The sequence below is a fragment of the Nelumbo lutea genome, chromosome 1 (assembly GCF_056320005.1).
Source record: "Nelumbo lutea isolate HS-2025 chromosome 1, American lotus-T2T, whole genome shotgun sequence".
NCBI lineage: Eukaryota > Viridiplantae > Streptophyta > Magnoliopsida > Proteales > Nelumbonaceae > Nelumbo > Nelumbo lutea.
Window position 1 is genome coordinate 182,376,894 of NC_142684.1, and position 18,641 is coordinate 182,395,534.

General features: G+C 34.8%; 1 protein-coding gene across 4 annotated transcripts in view; it reads left to right on the forward strand.

The window, feature by feature from the left end:
• Positions 1-7,319: 7,319 nt before the first annotated feature.
• LOC148879657 (uncharacterized) overlaps positions 7,320-18,641 on the forward strand; it is a 37,526-nt gene continuing 26,204 nt past the window's right edge. For 3 of the 4 annotated variants that reach the window (XM_088961260.1, XM_088961261.1, XM_088961262.1), the window contains exons 1-6: positions 7,326-7,776; positions 8,015-8,076; positions 8,297-8,435; positions 8,559-8,631; positions 10,471-10,536; positions 11,216-11,422. In XM_088961260.1, the coding sequence (XP_088817386.1) occupies positions 7,637-7,776; positions 8,015-8,076; positions 8,297-8,435; positions 8,559-8,631; positions 10,471-10,536; positions 11,216-11,422 (687 nt within the window). In that variant the 5' untranslated portion in view covers positions 7,326-7,636. Of the gene's footprint in view, positions 7,777-8,014; positions 8,077-8,296; positions 8,436-8,558; positions 8,632-10,470; positions 10,537-11,215; positions 11,423-18,641 lie in introns of all 4 variants that reach the window. The other variant, XM_088961259.1, reaches the window with a different exon arrangement.

Consider the following 18,641-nt stretch of genomic DNA (forward strand, 5'->3'; position numbering starts at 1 on the left):
ATCCAAGTAATACATATGTGAAACATAGGTCAAATGAACATGTAACAAGAATATTTTGTGTGAGATAACATTTACGATTACAAAATCAAGTACATCTACAGTAAGAACCTTTACAGGTATATGTGTGTCATCAATTGCCCCAACACAATCCTATGAAACATTTCATTTTGATAGTGTATTTTAATTTTTAATGCTTAAAAATAGTGTAGATAATTTATATGTATGTAAATTTTAATGTATTTGTTACCTTAAAGTATGACCAAAAGTCAACTTAGTTTCTAATCTCAAGAGGTACTACTGCACCATTTGGTTGGATTAAATACCTATCTTCTAGACTTAAAACTGCATCTAGACCAAGTTAAGGTGACGATTCATAGTCTTTCCAGACTTACTGAAATGGAATCCCATTGTTCTATTCATAACATTGTATGCTAATATGTGTAGGAATCTAACAATTTGTTCCTCCACGGTACTTCATAACGTGTCATTCAATTGGTCGATTTCTTGGAGAATTTTGCAAAGCTTATAGAATGATTCTTTCCCCATTCTCAACTGATTATAACAATCAAATGGTCTTCCCCTAAATAGTCGATCCAATAAATCTTGTCTTTCTAAGTCCCGATTGACAGATGGCTCCCTATCCACATAGTCCATCCATTCTTGTAGAATGGTCAATGTCAATGCAGTTGCAATGGTTGCAGCACCGACCACTACAATCAGAAGTTCTTTATCCATCTATCAAAGAAAATTTTGTGTGAAAAAAGGATAAAATTAGGATTCCTCAAACTAATTTAAATATATAAGCCCTTTGGCGTCGCTTAAGGTTAAGCTAATAAGATCATCAAGGAAAGTCTGAGCAAATAAAACAAGTTGGTTTATAAAATTACAAACAAAAGATTAAGGCAGTCAGTTATCATGAAAAAGAAAGCATGTTGAGATGATATTTAACCGTGGGTTTATTAGTAAAATTATTTTTTATGGATTTTGAGAGTGAAGTGTGAGAGTGAACAATAGGAAATTAAATATTGTGAGAGTGAAGTGTCAATAAAGAAAAAAGGGGTACATGGGTCCTAGTGGAGAAGTCTAATCTCACGGATTGGTCTAAAAAGCCAAGTGGTTTTGCTTGGGAATTGGAGAACTCCAAATGTGGAAATATTTTTATTTTTTTTATTATTATTCCATGTTCATCACTTTCCTCAAATGATATCAAGAGATTGTCTTGTTCCCCCCAATAAACCAATTAATCAATTTCTCAAAGCAAAAGAAGGCATGACCACGAATTCCATGGCAGATTCCTTGCCTACAGTGGCAACCTGGTTATTTTAGAACCAAGGAATCCGGTCCTTAACCTACAACATCTTGAGAAATTAATAGAAAACTTGTCATTTAGCATTTAATATCTGATGCAAATATTGGCATTAATATACATATATTTCCAATCTTACTATGAATAGTACTAGTACAATGATCTCAAGACTATGTTGATGCATGGATGGATACCCACTATCAGATCTTGCGAAACAATCAAAGATTAATTGGACTGATGATCATAGAAAGGACCTAATTAGTTGGAGGGACCCATGTCAGTATCCATCATACCACCCAACTCAAACAGAAGCAATCCATCATCTGGATATCTATGGTTACATTAATACCCAGAAAGAAAGATCCAGCCCAAAAACTCTTTCTCTAACTTCACAACATCAACTTGATAAAAAAAAAAGGAAAAGAAAAAACTAGCAAACAGAAACCCAAGTGAGACAGGCCAAGTGTGTATCTGTGAATAATGAAAAAGGGTGTCTGAATCTACCTGGAAATTGAGTTGGGCATTGTCTGAGAACACAAATAAAGAAACAACAAATTATGAGAAAAAAACAGAAACCCAATTGAGACAAGGCCAAGTGTGTATCTGTGAATAATGAAAGTTTAATAAGTAAATAAATATAAGATGCAGCTGGAATGGTCTAAAAGTTGTTATGGCAACTAGGGCAATGTTTGGTTCATTGCTCTGTCTCATTCTAGGCAAGAATGAGACACTAACCAACGTTAGTGTTTGGTTACAAAATTCTTGTCATGGCTACATTCTTTTTAGAATGAAAAATCAGCCCCATAGTACAAAAATTGAGTAGCTTGCAGCATGAAAAATAATCATGTCCCATCTTGCTCATTTTCATTCTTTGAGGAAACTTTGCCTATAAAACTATTGCCATAGATGTTACTTTTGCAAAATCATTTTTATAAAAGTACTTTTATGGAAGCACTTTTTAAGAGACACTTTTACGAAACACTTTTATAAAAGTACTTTTACATTAAAGCATATTTATAATAAAAATACTTTTACAAAAACACTTTTATTTAAGCACTTTATGAAAGTACTTTTATGAAAGTACTTTATGAATGTAATTTTATGAAATTACTTTTATAAAAGCACTTTTGCAAAAAGTACTTAGGGTCTGTTTGGTTCACAGTTGGAATCGAAATCATAATTGGAATGGGAATGGGAATCCTTCGAAATCGGAATGGGAATGGTCTATTCCCATAGTTTGTTTGGTTCAAACAGAAATGAGAATGAGAATTGGAATAAGTAGGAATGGGATTTCATTCCCAAGGGAGGGGTAGGGAATGGCCATTCCCTCAAGTGGGGGAATGACATTCCAGCACGAATGGGAATGGGATTCTAATTCCACCCAACCAAACAGTTGGAATCGAAATAACCCATTTCAATTCTGATTCCAGACTCCTATTCCCACAAACCAAATGGAGCCTTAGTTTGAAAATAATTCATTTTTAGGAAAAAAAAGCGTGTGGTTCATGGCAATATTTTCTCATTCTGCCTATTTTTACTCATTCTTGTCCATTTTAGAATTTCATCTTGGGTAAGAATGAGAATTGAACCAAACATGGCCTAGTTGTGCCAAAAAAAAATCAAGTTATTCCTTTATAAATATCTTCATAATGGTCTTCTTATTAAGGAGGGTCTTTCCAAAAGAATCCAGGGTCTAGATGGCCTTTACCATCTATACCGTTTAGAAACAAGGCCATATCTCATGCTCTGCTCTATTGTTCAAAAGTTAAGCTCATTTGGTTTGCCTCTCTTTAGGGTGGTGACTAAACTCAAATACTCTTGAATCTATTGAAGATTGAACCACAGGTTGGCAAGAAATTCTTCTATTAGTAAAGAAGATTCTAAAAATACATGTTCTTTATTTATCTTTATTTTTTATTTATTTGGATTACAAGAAATATTAAAACCTTTGAAATAAGTCTATTTTTTTTGGGTTGCAACTGAATTGTACTCTAATCGAATAATTTGGGTTCAAGTTTGAATGTCGAGGTAAACTCCATTAGCTATTTGAATTCGAGCTTGACCAATAAAAAGTTCAGCTTGAAAGATCGTGATCCTAGCTTGATTAGCACATACATACATTATAAAAATATAATTTCTAATATATTTTATGAACTATATATTTTTTATATTCTATATCTATCAATTGTTCTATATATATAGCAAGATGGTCCATGTCACCTTGCTTCTCCTTACTCCATTACCACAATCCTTCATTCTCCTTGACTCTTTCTCCTCTCCCCCTTCCCACCACTCCCAATTTGCCATCTCAACACCCTTTCTCTTCACTCCTCTCCTTTCTCATTGGGTTCTCTCTCTCCCCCCAAAACTCATGTCTCTCACGTTTTATAACAACCTAACTTCTGTCCTTAATTAGCTCAATATATGTTTTGTCCTCTCCTTCACTTCTATTCTCTCCACTCTCCCATAAAAATAGGTCCATAATTTATTAAGATTTGGTTTTCCAAATCAAACAATATTTATATCTATAAATGTGATTTCAAGAAAAGAGAGGGAAACAAGGGGAACTTGATGTTTCCTATATATTCATGGCATCTTCCATTATTGTTAAATAATATATTCTTAAATAATAATCTATTGCTAAATAATCCATCAATTATGAAAATTATTAAAAAAATTTGGAAAGTATTCTACCAAAAATTATGAAATAGTTATTTCAGAAATAATCCATTATTTAATGAATATTAAATAATTTAATAATCTACCAAAAATAAATAAACAATCCACTATTTAATAATTTTGTGTTATTACTAATGTTTAGAATTTCAACGTTTAGTGTATTTTACATTAATCATTGTAATTTAATAAATTTTCATTAAATTTTTACAATAATAATTTATTGATAAAAGATATTACTAATTAATGTAATTTACTAATTTCTATAAAATCAATAATTGTAGGTAACAATTATCAAATAATTTAGGGAAACTCTTTAACTAATAATCCATAATTATTTTATAAATGAGTAATTAAAAAATTAAGAAATTAATATATGAAAAATTCTCCAGAACTATTTAAATAATAATCCATTATTATTTAACTAAATAATTATTATACAATTTAGGAAAATTAAATTTGGAAATTAATCTATCAGAAATTATTCCATAATTATTTAAATAACAGTCCATTGTTATTATTATTATTTCAATAAATAATTATTAAATAATTTAGGAAAATTATTAAGTCTATCCAAACTGATCTAGACCACTTGGTTGACTTCAATCATACCTGGTTTTACATTAATTGACAACAAATGGTTTACTTTTAATTAAAAACAATGTAATTTACGATAATTATATTTACTTTGATTAATAATAAATAATTTAGGCTTAATGTATTGTAAATAATTTACTATACATTACTACTAATCAACAACAATTTTCAATAATTTTTTGGAAATTATCATAAAATATTATAATTTATTGTTATTTAATTTACTATTAGTTAATTAGTTATAGAAAATTATTAGAATTATAGGGATGGCAATTTTCCCTATAAAACTGGAGCCCTACTCTGCCCCACCTCAAATGGAGTAAATTTTCTCAAATCTTAAAAGGGGACGGGGTAGAGACGGGGTGAAGGACATGGAAAATATTTTTGCCCTAAATTAGGGATGGGGTTTGCATATAATTCCCTGAACCCAATGATAAATTAGTAAAATGTCTGTAGATTTAATATTGATCTTTGAAATATGTGTAAATTTCCCTCATATTTTTACTATCCTAGGATCCCATGATTTCATTTATAAAACACCCCCAAATTGTCACAATCCAATTCTTAAAATACCCCCAAATTCTCATAATCCTATTTGTAAAATATCAATAAATTAGATTTTTTTAGGAGGTTGCCTCAGGGTGGGGAAAATTTGGGGATTCCCCATCCTCAACAGGGAATCGGTACCTCACCCCAAACTCGTCCTACCACTAGGGATTTGGGCGGGGATGGAGTAGTGTCTTGACTTACAGGGGGGTTCCCCGCTAGTATAATATAAAGATATATTAAAAGTATATTCATTTTCAAGCTTTCGAGCCAAACTCAGACTCATCAAATATTTAATTGGACCAAACTTGATCCATAAAATAAAGTTTGAATCAAACTTGAACTTAAACTCAAGCCTAATAATGTTATAGTCAAACCATTGGCTCAATTGCACCCCTAGTTTCTTTTAACTCAGATGAAGTCCTTGGTTATGCTTCCAAGATATTGCAAGACATGCACTAGTCGAAAGCACTAAAGATCCCTCGACAAGGGTACTAAGTATTGCTAGAACCCTAATTGCTATCAATGATGCTCCTTATGTATGTTTTGCTCAAGCTTGGATAGATGGAAACTTTTTTAGTCAATGGTCATGCTGGTTTTGGTATTTGGACTATAGGTCTTGATGCACTCACCTGCTGTTAGTGCATTGTTAATGTTTCTTAACAGAAATGGCCATGTCAGCATAAATAACAATTTTCATGACCAAATTACCCTTGAATGGTGAGTTAGGGGAAAAGGGTCATTTAGGTTAGGGTTAGATCGAAATTCTCTCTCTCTCTCTCTCTCTCTCTAGCTGCTATGTTTTGCCTCTCTCGCTCAAATCTGGCCATTGCACCAACTACTCTCGCTTAGATCTTGAAGGTAGTCGCTGCATCACCCTCTCTCTTGCTCAGATCTTGTTGTCATCATACCAACCTCTTTGGATCTTGTCGTCGTTGTAGCGCCTTCTCTCTCACTTAGATCTTGAAGATAGCCATTGCACCCCCTCTCTCTCTCTCTCTCGTTTGAAGGTCGCTACTGCACAAATCTACTATTTGTAGATCTATTGGTTTGAAGATTTGAAAGAAGACGATGTTATGAAACATTTGCAATGCATTCTTTTGAATCTGGAATGTAAATCCCCATCGAGGGTTCTACAAATTTATGCAAAAAAAAAATTGTAAATTTTTATTTGATTGTCTGAAATATTTTTTTGAAAATTTGTTGTAATAATCTTTGGATTCAATGTCTACTTTTTTTTTTGAAAATTTTTATCATTTTATTAGTTTGTTTGTAATTTTTATTTTTTTAATTATATAGTTTAAAAATATCATTTTTAATATATATTTTTATCATTTTATGTATTTTTGTGTAGGTTTTTATTATCTTTTTGAAAATTTTATCACTTTCTTGTGTTTTGTACAGTTTTTTACTTTTTTCTATAATATATAATTTTTGAATTTTTAACATCTTATGTATATTTGCGATTTCTGTTTTTATCCAATCTTTATATTTTTTGAGTTTTTTTTTGTCTTTTTCAGTTTTCATTTTTTTTTTTTTGCAAATTTAGTGTTTTGTTATAATTTCAAATGTTTTTTTCATAAATTTTGTTTTTTTTTTTCCATTTTCTATTTTATATAATCTATAAAATTTTCTGTATTTTTTGTTATTTATTTGCAATTTCTTTATTTTTTCTATAATTCTAGGCATTTTTCTACAATTCTTATTTTCTAATTTTGTTTTTCAATTTCTATAGTTTTTTTTATATTTTTCGTAATTTACGTGTTTTTATGTATTTTATATTTGAAAATATTTTTTCAACATTTTCATTTTTTCATGTTTTTGTAGTTAAAATATTAAAATATATAGGTACATATTTTATATTTTTCTATGAAGGGTAAAATGGTAATATATTAACTCCCGTTAGTCTGTTTAACGTAAAGTTAGTGACATGGTGAGTTTTAAACTTGATGAAAAGTTACCGTAAATTAAAAAAATGCTTAAAACTCATGGTGAATTTAAGACAATTTCCCTAAAAAATAAAGAAATTTCAAAAGATCTATTTTTTAATATATATAATATAAATATAAAAATTAAATTTCCCAATTACAAGTCATAGAAATATATTTATCACTTATAAACATTATATAATTATTCATAATATCTATAAATACATAATTATAGTATATATTCCAGCATTAACGCGGAATTGAATCCCGCAGCCAGCACTTTGGGGGTTATCAATGATGCATGGCACCGAATACAAAAAAAGGATCTTGTGATAACTTATCTAATCCGGAATAAATCGGATTCGGAGTCGAATCAGTTACTGGACTTCCAAGTCCATTGAAGCATTGACAGCCCTACCGCCGCCCTTGACTCTTCTCTGTATCATAGTCGATCCCTGTGTGTTATTGAATCGCCGGTTTACCATCGTAGTCTGTTAAACTTGAATCGCCGGTTCGCCACTAGGTTTTCAGGGTTTTGCGCAGAAAGAGAAGCGCACTTCTGAAACTTCTTTTTCTGGATTCCATGGCGTCTTCTCCGACAAAACGCCGCCGTAAAAGCCAGAGTGAAAACGATTCAATCGACGCTTATCTACAAAAGAGCTCGCCTATCGTGGTCTTCGCTCACAGCTGTGGATCTCCCTCCACTTCAGATTTTATGATAAAGTATTTATTCTTTCTCTCCACCGGTTCACTATCAAATGGATTTACTATTAGTCGGATTGTATTGGTCAAACTAGATATCGTTTTTACGCCTGTAGTATGTTAGCTCTTTGTTTTTTTAATGAAACTTCAGTCGTGGAAAAATGGATATTGAATTCAGTCGAAGAAATAGCGTCATTTGGTTGTAATTTTCATCCTCAGTATTTAATTCTCAAGCTAAGAAATAGCGTCATCTATGCAGATGGAGGAACATGCTACGTAAGGCGTTGCATGCTGTCGAAGTAATTACTTTTGACTACCCTTGTGAGTTTATTTACCTATAAACATCTATTTTAGTTTGTTTTAGAATCTTTTTCTGTGTATGTTTGCTTTTGTTTTTTAATTTTTGTTTTTTACCAGCCTTAGGGTTGAACTGTATTCCCCAAACCAAGTATGTCATGTTTAGTAGTATAATTTAGTATACTTATACATCAGAAGGGCTTATGTTGGAGATTGCTATCTTTCTGTTATAAACTTGTGGCAGATATCCATGGCGCGAAATGGAAGACACCTCCTCCTAAGGCAGAGGAATTAGTTGACTATCACTTGGATGTTGTAAAAAAGGCTGTGTCAAAACATCCCAACCATCCGCTGATTTTGGCAGGAAAATCAATGGGCTCAAGGTATTAGCCATCTTGCCATTTACAATGCTGCAGCTGAAGGGATCCTGTATGCTGACTGTGCTTTTAAAGTTTTAATACATTATTTTGTGTCGCTTTCTATCCGTCTCTTGGTTTTATTTGCAGAGTGAGCTGCATGGTAGCATGTAATGAAGACATCAATGCTTCAGCAGTAGTTTGCTTGGGCTACCCCTTGAAGGTTTGCAATTAATCATCCAGGAGACTTCTAATGTGATTTTTCTTTTGTGTTTTTGGTGTTCTAGCTATGCTATTTTTCATCAGCCATGGTTGATACAAGGATTATCAAGTATGAACATGTCGTGGAACTGAAAACCTACGCCATATATTTTAATATCTTAATATAGAAAATCAATGTTTACCAAAACATTTCTACCTCATGTAGTTTGCCTTCAAATTTCTCACCAAATAATCTTGGAGCAATACCTTAGTAGAACTTTTTTTTTTCTTTTTGAAAAAGATAAAGTATAAGTTCATTAACAAAAAGCAGCACCCATGTGCAACAAGAGACTGTACATTGGGATAACATACAAGGAACATATTACCTTGTGCTGGAGTTGACATTTCCCTACTGTCAACCACATTTTAGATTCTCCCTAAAGGGACTGTAAAAAGAGGTCTTAAAAAGACTGTATATCTCTGCTGGTGGATTCCCCCTAACTCCAAGGAGAGAAAAATACACCTAAATACTAGTGAAAAAGGAGTAAAAGGCAAGCAAATGATGAGTAGTTTTGTAAGCATTTCTTACAGAGGATACATCCACGGGGAGGAAGGGAATACTGCAGCGTCCATCTTTTATGCCTTGATGGAAATTCTCAGATGTGCAATTACACCCCTACAAGGATTATTTCTTCTTCTGGATTGATTTGATTAGACGCTAAGGCCCCGTTCACTTTTTGGTAAGTTACTTACCTGGGTAAATGCAATTACCTGGGTAAGTTTTTCCTGGGAAACACTTATCCAGGTAAGTGCATTTACCCATGTTCTTTTATTTCCCGGGTAAGTAAGGCAATGCCCATTTGAGCCATAGAAATCCGTTATTAAAAGGGGCATTTTGTCCCATTCAAGTGTTGGCAACTTTCCCCCATGTGAGAAAGCTATTTACCCACCTAGGAGATTGGTATCACTTAGGTAAGTGATACCCAAGAAAATAAACTTTCCCTGGTCCCCACATAAAGCATAAATGGTCAATGGGAACCAAAATCCCATTGACCAACTTTCCCCCTCTCCAAATACAAAAAAAGAACGTCCCCTAAAGGAGATGTACCTTGAATTTTCTTTTGATGGAAAGTACTTGTAGATAATAATTGAATTAAATTTGTTACTAGGTTTCTTCAATAGGAATGTTTGTTTGTTTTTTCCTTTTATATTTTATTTGTAATCTGCAGGGAAAGAGGGGTGGGGAGATATTGGAATCCTAAATAGAGATTAGAAGAAAAAACATTTCATTTTCTTTCATATTTTTGGGGATCCTAATAATGAGAAGAGCCAAGTGGAAAATATTTTTTTTTTTATTTTTTTTTCTGGGAAACCATGCAAGTAGGTTTAATACATTTTTAAAACTTAGGGAAAATAAATATTTTATTTATTTTTTTCCAAGGGGCTACTAAATTTTCTTGAAAACTTTTTTTGGGGTGATAATAAGATTTTACATTTATATTTATATTTGTGAAGGGCATTTAAATAAACCCAACTTGACCTCCCATAATTTTGGGTGTTCCCTCACTTCCCTGGCTTCATTCCTGCCCATACTGTCAAATAATGGGAATTGTTATAAAATGCAGTTAACCAATATAGTGACCATGGCCGTTTTTTCAATCACATGGCTCCCCAAAATGTCACTAAAAATTTTAACTATAATAGTTCAAACTCTTCATGCAGTGGGAATAAGACCAATTTCTGATTCTTGGGTGGAGAGTAGATTATTTCCTACTCCCAGCATGCTGTATTCCTCATTGTGTAGGCTTTCTCTGATACTAGTAAAATACCTAGTTCTTATCGGTGTTGTATTTTGTTCCAGGGTAAAAATGGAACTTTGCGAGATGAGACATTGTTGCAACTCAAGATTCCTGTCATCTTTGTACAGGTAAAAGTTACGTTTGTTTGTACATTTTTTCAAGTTCTACAAGCAGCCATTATGCCCTATAGTTTTCCTATGATAGGTCTTTCTGGCGTGTATGCATGTGAATGGTGCTTCCATCCCATGATGCCTCCTGCCAATACCCTATGGCTTGGTGGTTGCAGAACTCCTCCAGGGTCACTTCCCAAGTGGTGGTACCAATGAGAACAATCTTAGATTTCTAAGTAGATTGCTCATTACTGGAGGTTCTATACAGTTCGGTGGTAACAGAAAGGGTTGCCCTTTCTTTACTTAAAGTGAAAAATATGTAATATCCAACACACCAGAATTCTGCCCTTACTGGATTATGATCATATAGTATATTACCTTCTTATCCTTCATGTACGATACATGCACTAAACCAACAACTTTGTATATCAGAAAATAATATCATTAACTGACTCGTGGAGTCCAAGATTTCTATGCACTCTGTTATTTAAGACTGCATTTGGAGACCTGCATGTGTGCCTCGTGTTTCCCTGGGTTGCTGACAGGACATCCTCACATACTAATGTGTTTTTTAGCACAATTATTATTCCTTACTAGCATTCATTTTATTGGATGACACAGCACTGCAGTTGAATAATTAATTTTCTTTTCCTTCTCTCATCTATTTCTACTTGCATGATATGCTTGTTTGATGAAGGGTAGCAAAGATGGGAACTGTCCACTAGATAAGCTTGCTGTAGTTCGAAAGAAGATGAAATCTGCCAATGACTTGCATGTGATTGATGGTGGAGATCACTCCTTCAGGATTGGAAAGAAGCACCTGGAGTTGCACCACTCAACCCAAGATGAAGCCGAGGATCAGGCAGTCAAGGCAATTGCAATGTTTGTTGGTAAAACTCTGAAGGTAATGTGATATTCTGTCCATGGGAGGAATGTGCTGTATTTTGTATCACTTGGCTCTTTTTTTTTTTATTTAGTGGCGTGTTTTCTCTGTATGTATTTTTATGAATCATCTCCAAATGTTATGCTGTATCAATGCTGAGTGAATCTGCTATTAGTCAAGTGCAACCATTTCTTCTTTGTTCTGTTTTCTTACCCTACCTAGCACAAGAAACATATAGTTGAATAGGATTAGGAATGGGGTGATTGTTCATAGCTGGCCTGTCCAGCCCATAAATTTTTAGCCCTGGGGCTGAACCCAAAACATCTAGGTCTGGTAGACACAGACCCATATATATGAAAGAATGTGCCGGTTCTTTAAATGTGATAGAGATATGGAAGAGAGAATATTCCAGTGTGTTTATTGTAGAGAAAATAGGAGAAAACAAACATATGAAAGGATTTGGAATTGATATGGAGGAAAAAAATGTAATAGTGTTTTAATTATAGAGAAATGAGAAAAAAAAGAAAGGGCAGACACCTTATTCTAGTTGAGACGAAACCCATTTTATTGGCTATCTAAGTTGAACATTGGACTGTTATGATGTCCTTTTACATTCCATAAACACCATGGTCACAATTAGAAAGATAGAAAGGAGTAATTAAAGGGGATTTAAAGAAAACCCTATTTTATTGGCTCTCTAAGTTGAAAATTGGTCTTTTTATGATGTCCTTTTACATCCCTTTACCTTGTTTATACAATATGATATGGTTTAACTGCACTATACATTAAATTATTGCATCTCTCATATGGAAACACCATGGCAATGTACAAGGCGATTCCAGAAAAATGCCTTGTCACCTAGGCACCACTCTAAAGACTATGTTGGGAATATGTGTGGTTTGAGACCAGTGTTTTAAAACGTGGAGGTGTGGCGTGAGGCGTTCCACTTCTTGGAGGCGTGAGGCGTAAGCCTCAAGTTTGCATTTTTTTTTTAATTATGGTGGGTATATTAATAAAAAATAGATATTTTAAGCATAAAAACATATATAACACTAAAATGACTTAATTTCAATCAATATTTGAGTTCTAAATCTCAACTTTTCAACACCAACTAACAATATAACATAGTGAAAATGTGAAATACAAATCTTGATTCAAGTATGCAACATAGATCACAAAAAAAAAAAAAAACAAAAAACTCTAAGGACTGAAACTCAGTCAAAAGACTTTAAATCATCTTCCTCTAGAATAACAAAGGCATCATCATCTGCTTCAAGAGTTGCATCCACATCATATGGTTCATTTCTCCCTATTTCATTATCTTCATCCTCATCAATCAAATTTAGTTCAACACTCTTGCCTCTCCTTGTCCCTACAAACAAAATCCATTTGTAATTATCACCTCACTCAATAATCCTCAACTAGAAAATTAATTGGATCACTAGAAGAATAGAATCAATCAATATACACTAATTATTACTTACCTTGAGATTTAGTAGCTTGAGCCTTTTGATTACTACGATCAAATGTCTTGTTGCCACTATCACTTGAGCCCCTCTTTCTTCCACTTGATCCTTCTTTGTTGGTAGGGGCTGTTACCTCTACTAAATTTGTATCTGCATCTTCAACCACCTCAACTGTGACAATTTCAAGGCCCAAAAAGTCATTATCCACCCAAGAAGGATTAGTTGGAAGAACTGGATTCTCAATTTCAGTAGTCCATTCATCATCCTCTTCCACATGTTGTGTCAAAATGGGATCAATACTTGCACATGCCCTCCTTTTCATGTTTCTTTCCCTCAACTTCATATTATATATCGCAAAAACTAAAGCATTTAATCTTTGTTGCTCCAATTTGTTTCTCTTTTTTGTGTGTATCTAGTACAAAGACAAAATATATATTATTAAAAACATTGACAAAACACAACTATTACATAAAAACCTAAAAAAATAAATAAGAAAATAAATAATAACCTGCTCGAAGGTGCTCCAGTTTCTTTCACAACCGGAAGCACTACATGTAAGACTCATAACTCGAATAGCAAATTTTGTTAATTCTGGTGTTTGGGTTCCAAACCGTGCCCACCAATCAGCTACAAAAATATCATCTAACAAGACATTAGTAAAGCTTTAAAATATCCAAAAATAGAATTGTGCATAGTTGCATACTAATTATCAAACAAATAAACCACTTACTAGGAGATCGCCTCTTCCTGGTATCAATTGCCATGTCACAACCAAAATCTCTTAGTGCTTTATCATACATATCCAATTGGCAATCTGCTAGGGCATGCTCATGCCTATCAGGAATCATCCTTTTCATGCATTCAAATAATCCCTCTCTTATTTCACGATCATTCAAAAAATTTGGCTCATAGTGTAGTTGTGGGTTTAAATAGTAACCTATTGCATGAAGGGGGAAATGAAGTTGAGGGGTCCATCTTTCATCAATCTTATTCCAAATAGGCATATGGTTTCTCTTTATCCCACTACAAGCAAATACAATTTACTCTTTTGCTGAATCCATCATTTCATATAAATAAGGCATTGAGGGTCTTACTTTAGAATCAACTTCTCTCAACACTGCAACAATTGGCAAAGTGGTCTTTACACAAAATGCCACCTGTGGCCAAAATCTGCTATCAACCATTATAGTTTGTTTTGCCTTGACACCCTCAGGATGCTTACTCCAATGGCTTCCATTCCACTTTTCAGAAGCAAACATTGATTGAAGAGGTTGCTTCTATTTATAAATGCTTTGCAATGTCAAGTAAGCAGTGGCAAACCGAGTAATTGCTGGATGTAAAAGCTCTCGGTTTTTTGTGAAACTTCTCATTAAGTTTAAAACCCATCCATGGCGGTAAATAAATTTTGTGATCTGCTTTGCCTTCTTAATTGTTTCATTAAAAATTTTCATCTTCCCAATGGACTTTAACATTAAATCTATACAATGTGCAGCCATGGTTCAAAGTATCGATACGATACGCCTGATACGGGGCGTATCGTATCGTATCTTTTGAAAACGATACAGTCCGAAACGCCTGCTTCCAGGTGTTTCAGACCCCCAATTTTTTTTAACAATAAAAAACCCATTTTAAGTTTCCTAAAAAACCAAACTTTGAAAAAAAACTAAAAAAAAATATATGTTTCGACCATTTCTAAGTACCGATATGATACGACTGAAATGCGTATCATATCGATTCTTTGAACCTTGTGTGCAGCACAAGGAGTCCAATACAATTTTTCATCTTTTCCATCAACTTTTTTTCTAGCAAGCACATAACTTGAATGATTATATGTGATTACTTGAACCACATTATCCTCTCCTACTTCAACAATCTATGTATCAATAGATTTCAAAAACATTGTCTCACTTGGACTATTAACAAGAAAATTGATAATGGACCTATTTTTTCCATTAGTCCATCCATTAGATATAATTGTGCAACTATAGTCCTTCTATGATTTTCTATACTCCATTAATTTATCTATATTCTCCACTTCTTCTTTCAAGATCCTAGTGCGAAGATCATGCATGGATGGAGGCTTATAACCTAAACCAAAATTTGCAATTGCCTCACACATACTCTTGAAATAAGGACTATTTGTCACGTTAAAAGACAATGCATTGGCATAAAAGCATCTTCCAGTAGACCTATCAACATCTTTTTTTTTTTTTTTTATCTTTTTTCCATTATGAACTTAAAGTTTGTTGGCGTGGCTCAGATGAAACAAATTGATCCATTGGGCCTGTTGGTCGTGGTGAAAATGATTGTAGAGTGACTGGAGTCCCACTTCCACTCTGGCTTCCACTTCTACTTCCCACAATAGACTCCTCAAATCTAGGATTAGGAGCTATACAACTCCCATGTTGAGAAGTCATAGGTGTACAATTAAACCTCCCAACACTAGCCACAAAATCAGACTTCTTTTTCTCCACCTTAAATTTGGTAAGTGCATTTCGACATCTTAATTTTACCTCTTCAGGGAATTATTTGCACACACTCATTCCATGTCTAGTACCAGCCGAATGATGTTTTAATCAGTTTATGCCTCCTGTGCACAATTTACTACAAAATGCACAGTAAATGTAATATTTTTCCCATCCTCTTCTTTAACTTATTCCCAAGCAAAATCCTTTCTAGACATTCTAGGTTCTTGATGAAATAGGGATCAAAGAGATCAAAATGTCAAATTGCAGTACCTAATTAAATAAAAAAAGAGTATTAGTTAAAATTCACAAATTATAATTTCTATCATTTAATTCAGATTTCTACTTTCTATAAGACTATAAGCATTCAGTTTCTACAATTCACAAGAAAAATCAATAAATCATTTATCAAATTCAAAAGAAGCAAAATCAATAAATGGCTGAATTGATGAAGCTACAGCCAACAGTTGGGTCTTGGGCCTCTTGGCCTATTTGGATGTGTTCAAAAAAAAAAAAAAAGAAAAGAAAAAAATAGGAAGAACAGAATCAACAAATTACATAATTTATTCATGCAGATTTGTTCAAGAAGGCTGAAACAAAACTACTAAAATCAAGAAAAAAAAAGAAACAAATAAACAAAGAAACAACAGAATACAGAAATGAAGAACATAACTATTAAGTACTAGGTTACTAACCATTGAAGCTTATTTCCGAAAAAAAAACCGTTGCAGATTTGTCACAGGTTCACAGCCGCCCAGGTTGGTCGGTTACTTGGTTGGCCCAGCAGCAACCTCTCTTCAATAGTTCGATTGCAATTGAAAATAGAATAAAAAACTAAGATCTCATCTGAGAAATTTCAGGTTGCTTGAAGAAGAAGAAGTTGCAGGTTGCAAAGTGCAAAAGAAAGAAAGAAGTTGCAGCCTTGCAGGTTGCAAAGTGCGAAAGAAGAAGAAGAAAGGAAAAGAAAAAAAAAACACATACCAGACCAGATTTCTCGAACTCGAAGTTGCAGGTTGAACATTGGAACAAAGTAGAGGTTCTTCGCAGTTCGCACTTAGCGGCAGGTTTCACAGTTCAGAGTTCTTTCGAGCCCTAAAGTTTGGGTTCGAAAGAGGGATGTTTCCCCCAATAGTTGTATACAATGGGGGCCATGATATAATTGTGGCCCCACCAATTAGAACATAAAAAAATTAAAACAAATAATCGGTTAAATGTTTAAATACATCTCACATGGGAGGTGTAAGCCTCTTTCCAAAGGCGTGCCACAAGCGCGCGCCTCCTTGGAAGTGTATGCCTCTGCCCACGCCTCTATACATGAGGCATACGCCTTAATGGTCTAGGCACTTCTGTCATGCACTTCCGGGCATTTTGGAGGCACCTCGCCTGGAGGCGTACGCCTTCCATGCCTTTTAAAACATTGTTTGAGACTGGTGGTTTTTAGTGATTTCTTGTTATGAGGTTCATGGGAAAGGTGAAGAGTCTTTTGGACCTTTTGAGAAGATTTGTCTTTATTTTTTTCCTTTTTATTGTTAAATGTGACTGTGGTTTTGAACCTAATTGTTTCACATATATAGCAATTCTGGCTAGTTTTTCTCCATTCACTCATCTTCCTATTCCCTTGTTTGTGGTGGTTTTCATGTTCCATTGAGAGTTTTGGGCTCAATTTTCCATGCATTTATTAGATTGTTGCTTGCTTCATGTGGTTTCTGCTAACTGCTATGCTTCCCCCACCTGGGTTTACCACATTTTTAGTGTTTCTTTTTCTTTATTTGTTCATTTATGAACTGTATACACTTCTATGAAAGTTTAAGATAAAAGGTTCTAGTTAATTTAGAGCATTCAGAACATTAAGAAACTTGATGATGCGCGATTTGGTGCTCCCTACTGGCAGACAGTTTGGACGTCGGACTGAGTAGGTAGCCTAGTCGAGCTATAAGAAAGTGATTATCAGAGTGTTCGGGTAGCTTGACTTGAGGTGGGCACTTTGATGCTTAAGTCAGCGAACTGGTAATTATTTGCAAGAAAGCAAGAGAGCTAGAGAATTGTGAGAGCTAAATTGCGTGTACCTTGTGCGGTTGGAGGTGAGGCCTTTATGTAGGTGAACTGCCATGAGCCTCACGAAATGCGTATGGGATCTCTGACCCGTTTGGTTCGGAGGTGGACTCTATGTAAGTGGGTAACGTCAATCATGTCATTAACCGGAGTTGGGTCAGATCTGTGGAAGTAGGTTGCCGCTTACGTCGATTTGTGGTCTTGCCTAACTGTTCGCAGTTCAGCTTATCGGGGTGGTGCCGAGGTAGTTGTGAAGTGTTCAAAGTGCTCTCGGGGTCTACTTACGTGGTGTCGAGATGTTGCCCTACTGTTTTGCAATGCCATGTGTTGTGATATCATTGAAAGACCAAATTACCCTTCATCAATTGCCCCCACTCCCGAGTTTGATGCGATCAGTCGATGAGGGAGTAGTATTAACCCAAGGTGATTTGGTCCAAGTTTAGTCCTCGGTCATGGTTCGACCAATGGCTCGGGATAGGGTTGGTTTGATTGGTCTGGCCTAGGCATGAGGTAGCATTTTGGGGATGCGTGGACCCCACACAACCATTAGTTTGCGTGGATGTAAAAAATACGCTAAACTAATTTTGCCTCAGAATACGAACCGTTGCGTCCTTGCGAACCATTGGATCTAACATATCTCAACCGTTCGTAGTTCAGTTCAACTATCTATAAATAGGACCCTTAAGGGACCATTTCACTCGTCCCTAACCTTGGAGTTCTAGTGCATAGTGAGGTCGCGGAGCTTGGCATTGTCGAAGTCATCGGTTTAGTCGACGAGGCCGGTCTATTCATTCTAGGTGAGTCATCTTCCCTTGATTTGTTTTTTGTTTTTATCATGTTAGGTGTCGAGTCTGGGGAAGAGAGGGATCCATCCTACCAGATTGAGGAGGGGTTCTTGTCCCAGGAATGGCGAGGTTCCAACATGGGAGCCTCATCCTCCCGTCATCGTCCCAAAAATAAATTTGAGTTCGGTCCCACCGAATTGGCTGTTGAGGATGTTTACGAGCTTGTAGACCGTTATAGGATATTAGACCAGTTCGGATATTCCCTTTCCCTTGGGTGTTCCCATGGGAGCATGATGATGATGAGATCACTATCTTTGAGGAGGCCTTGAAAGTGGGTCTTTGGATCCCCCTTCACCCTCTTATTCTCGAGGTTGCTGGACTACTACAATGTAGCCTAGATTAGTTTTACCCCAATTCTATTAGGACTCTTGTTGGCACCATCTCCTTTTGTGGCTTCCCCCTAGATCTCAAG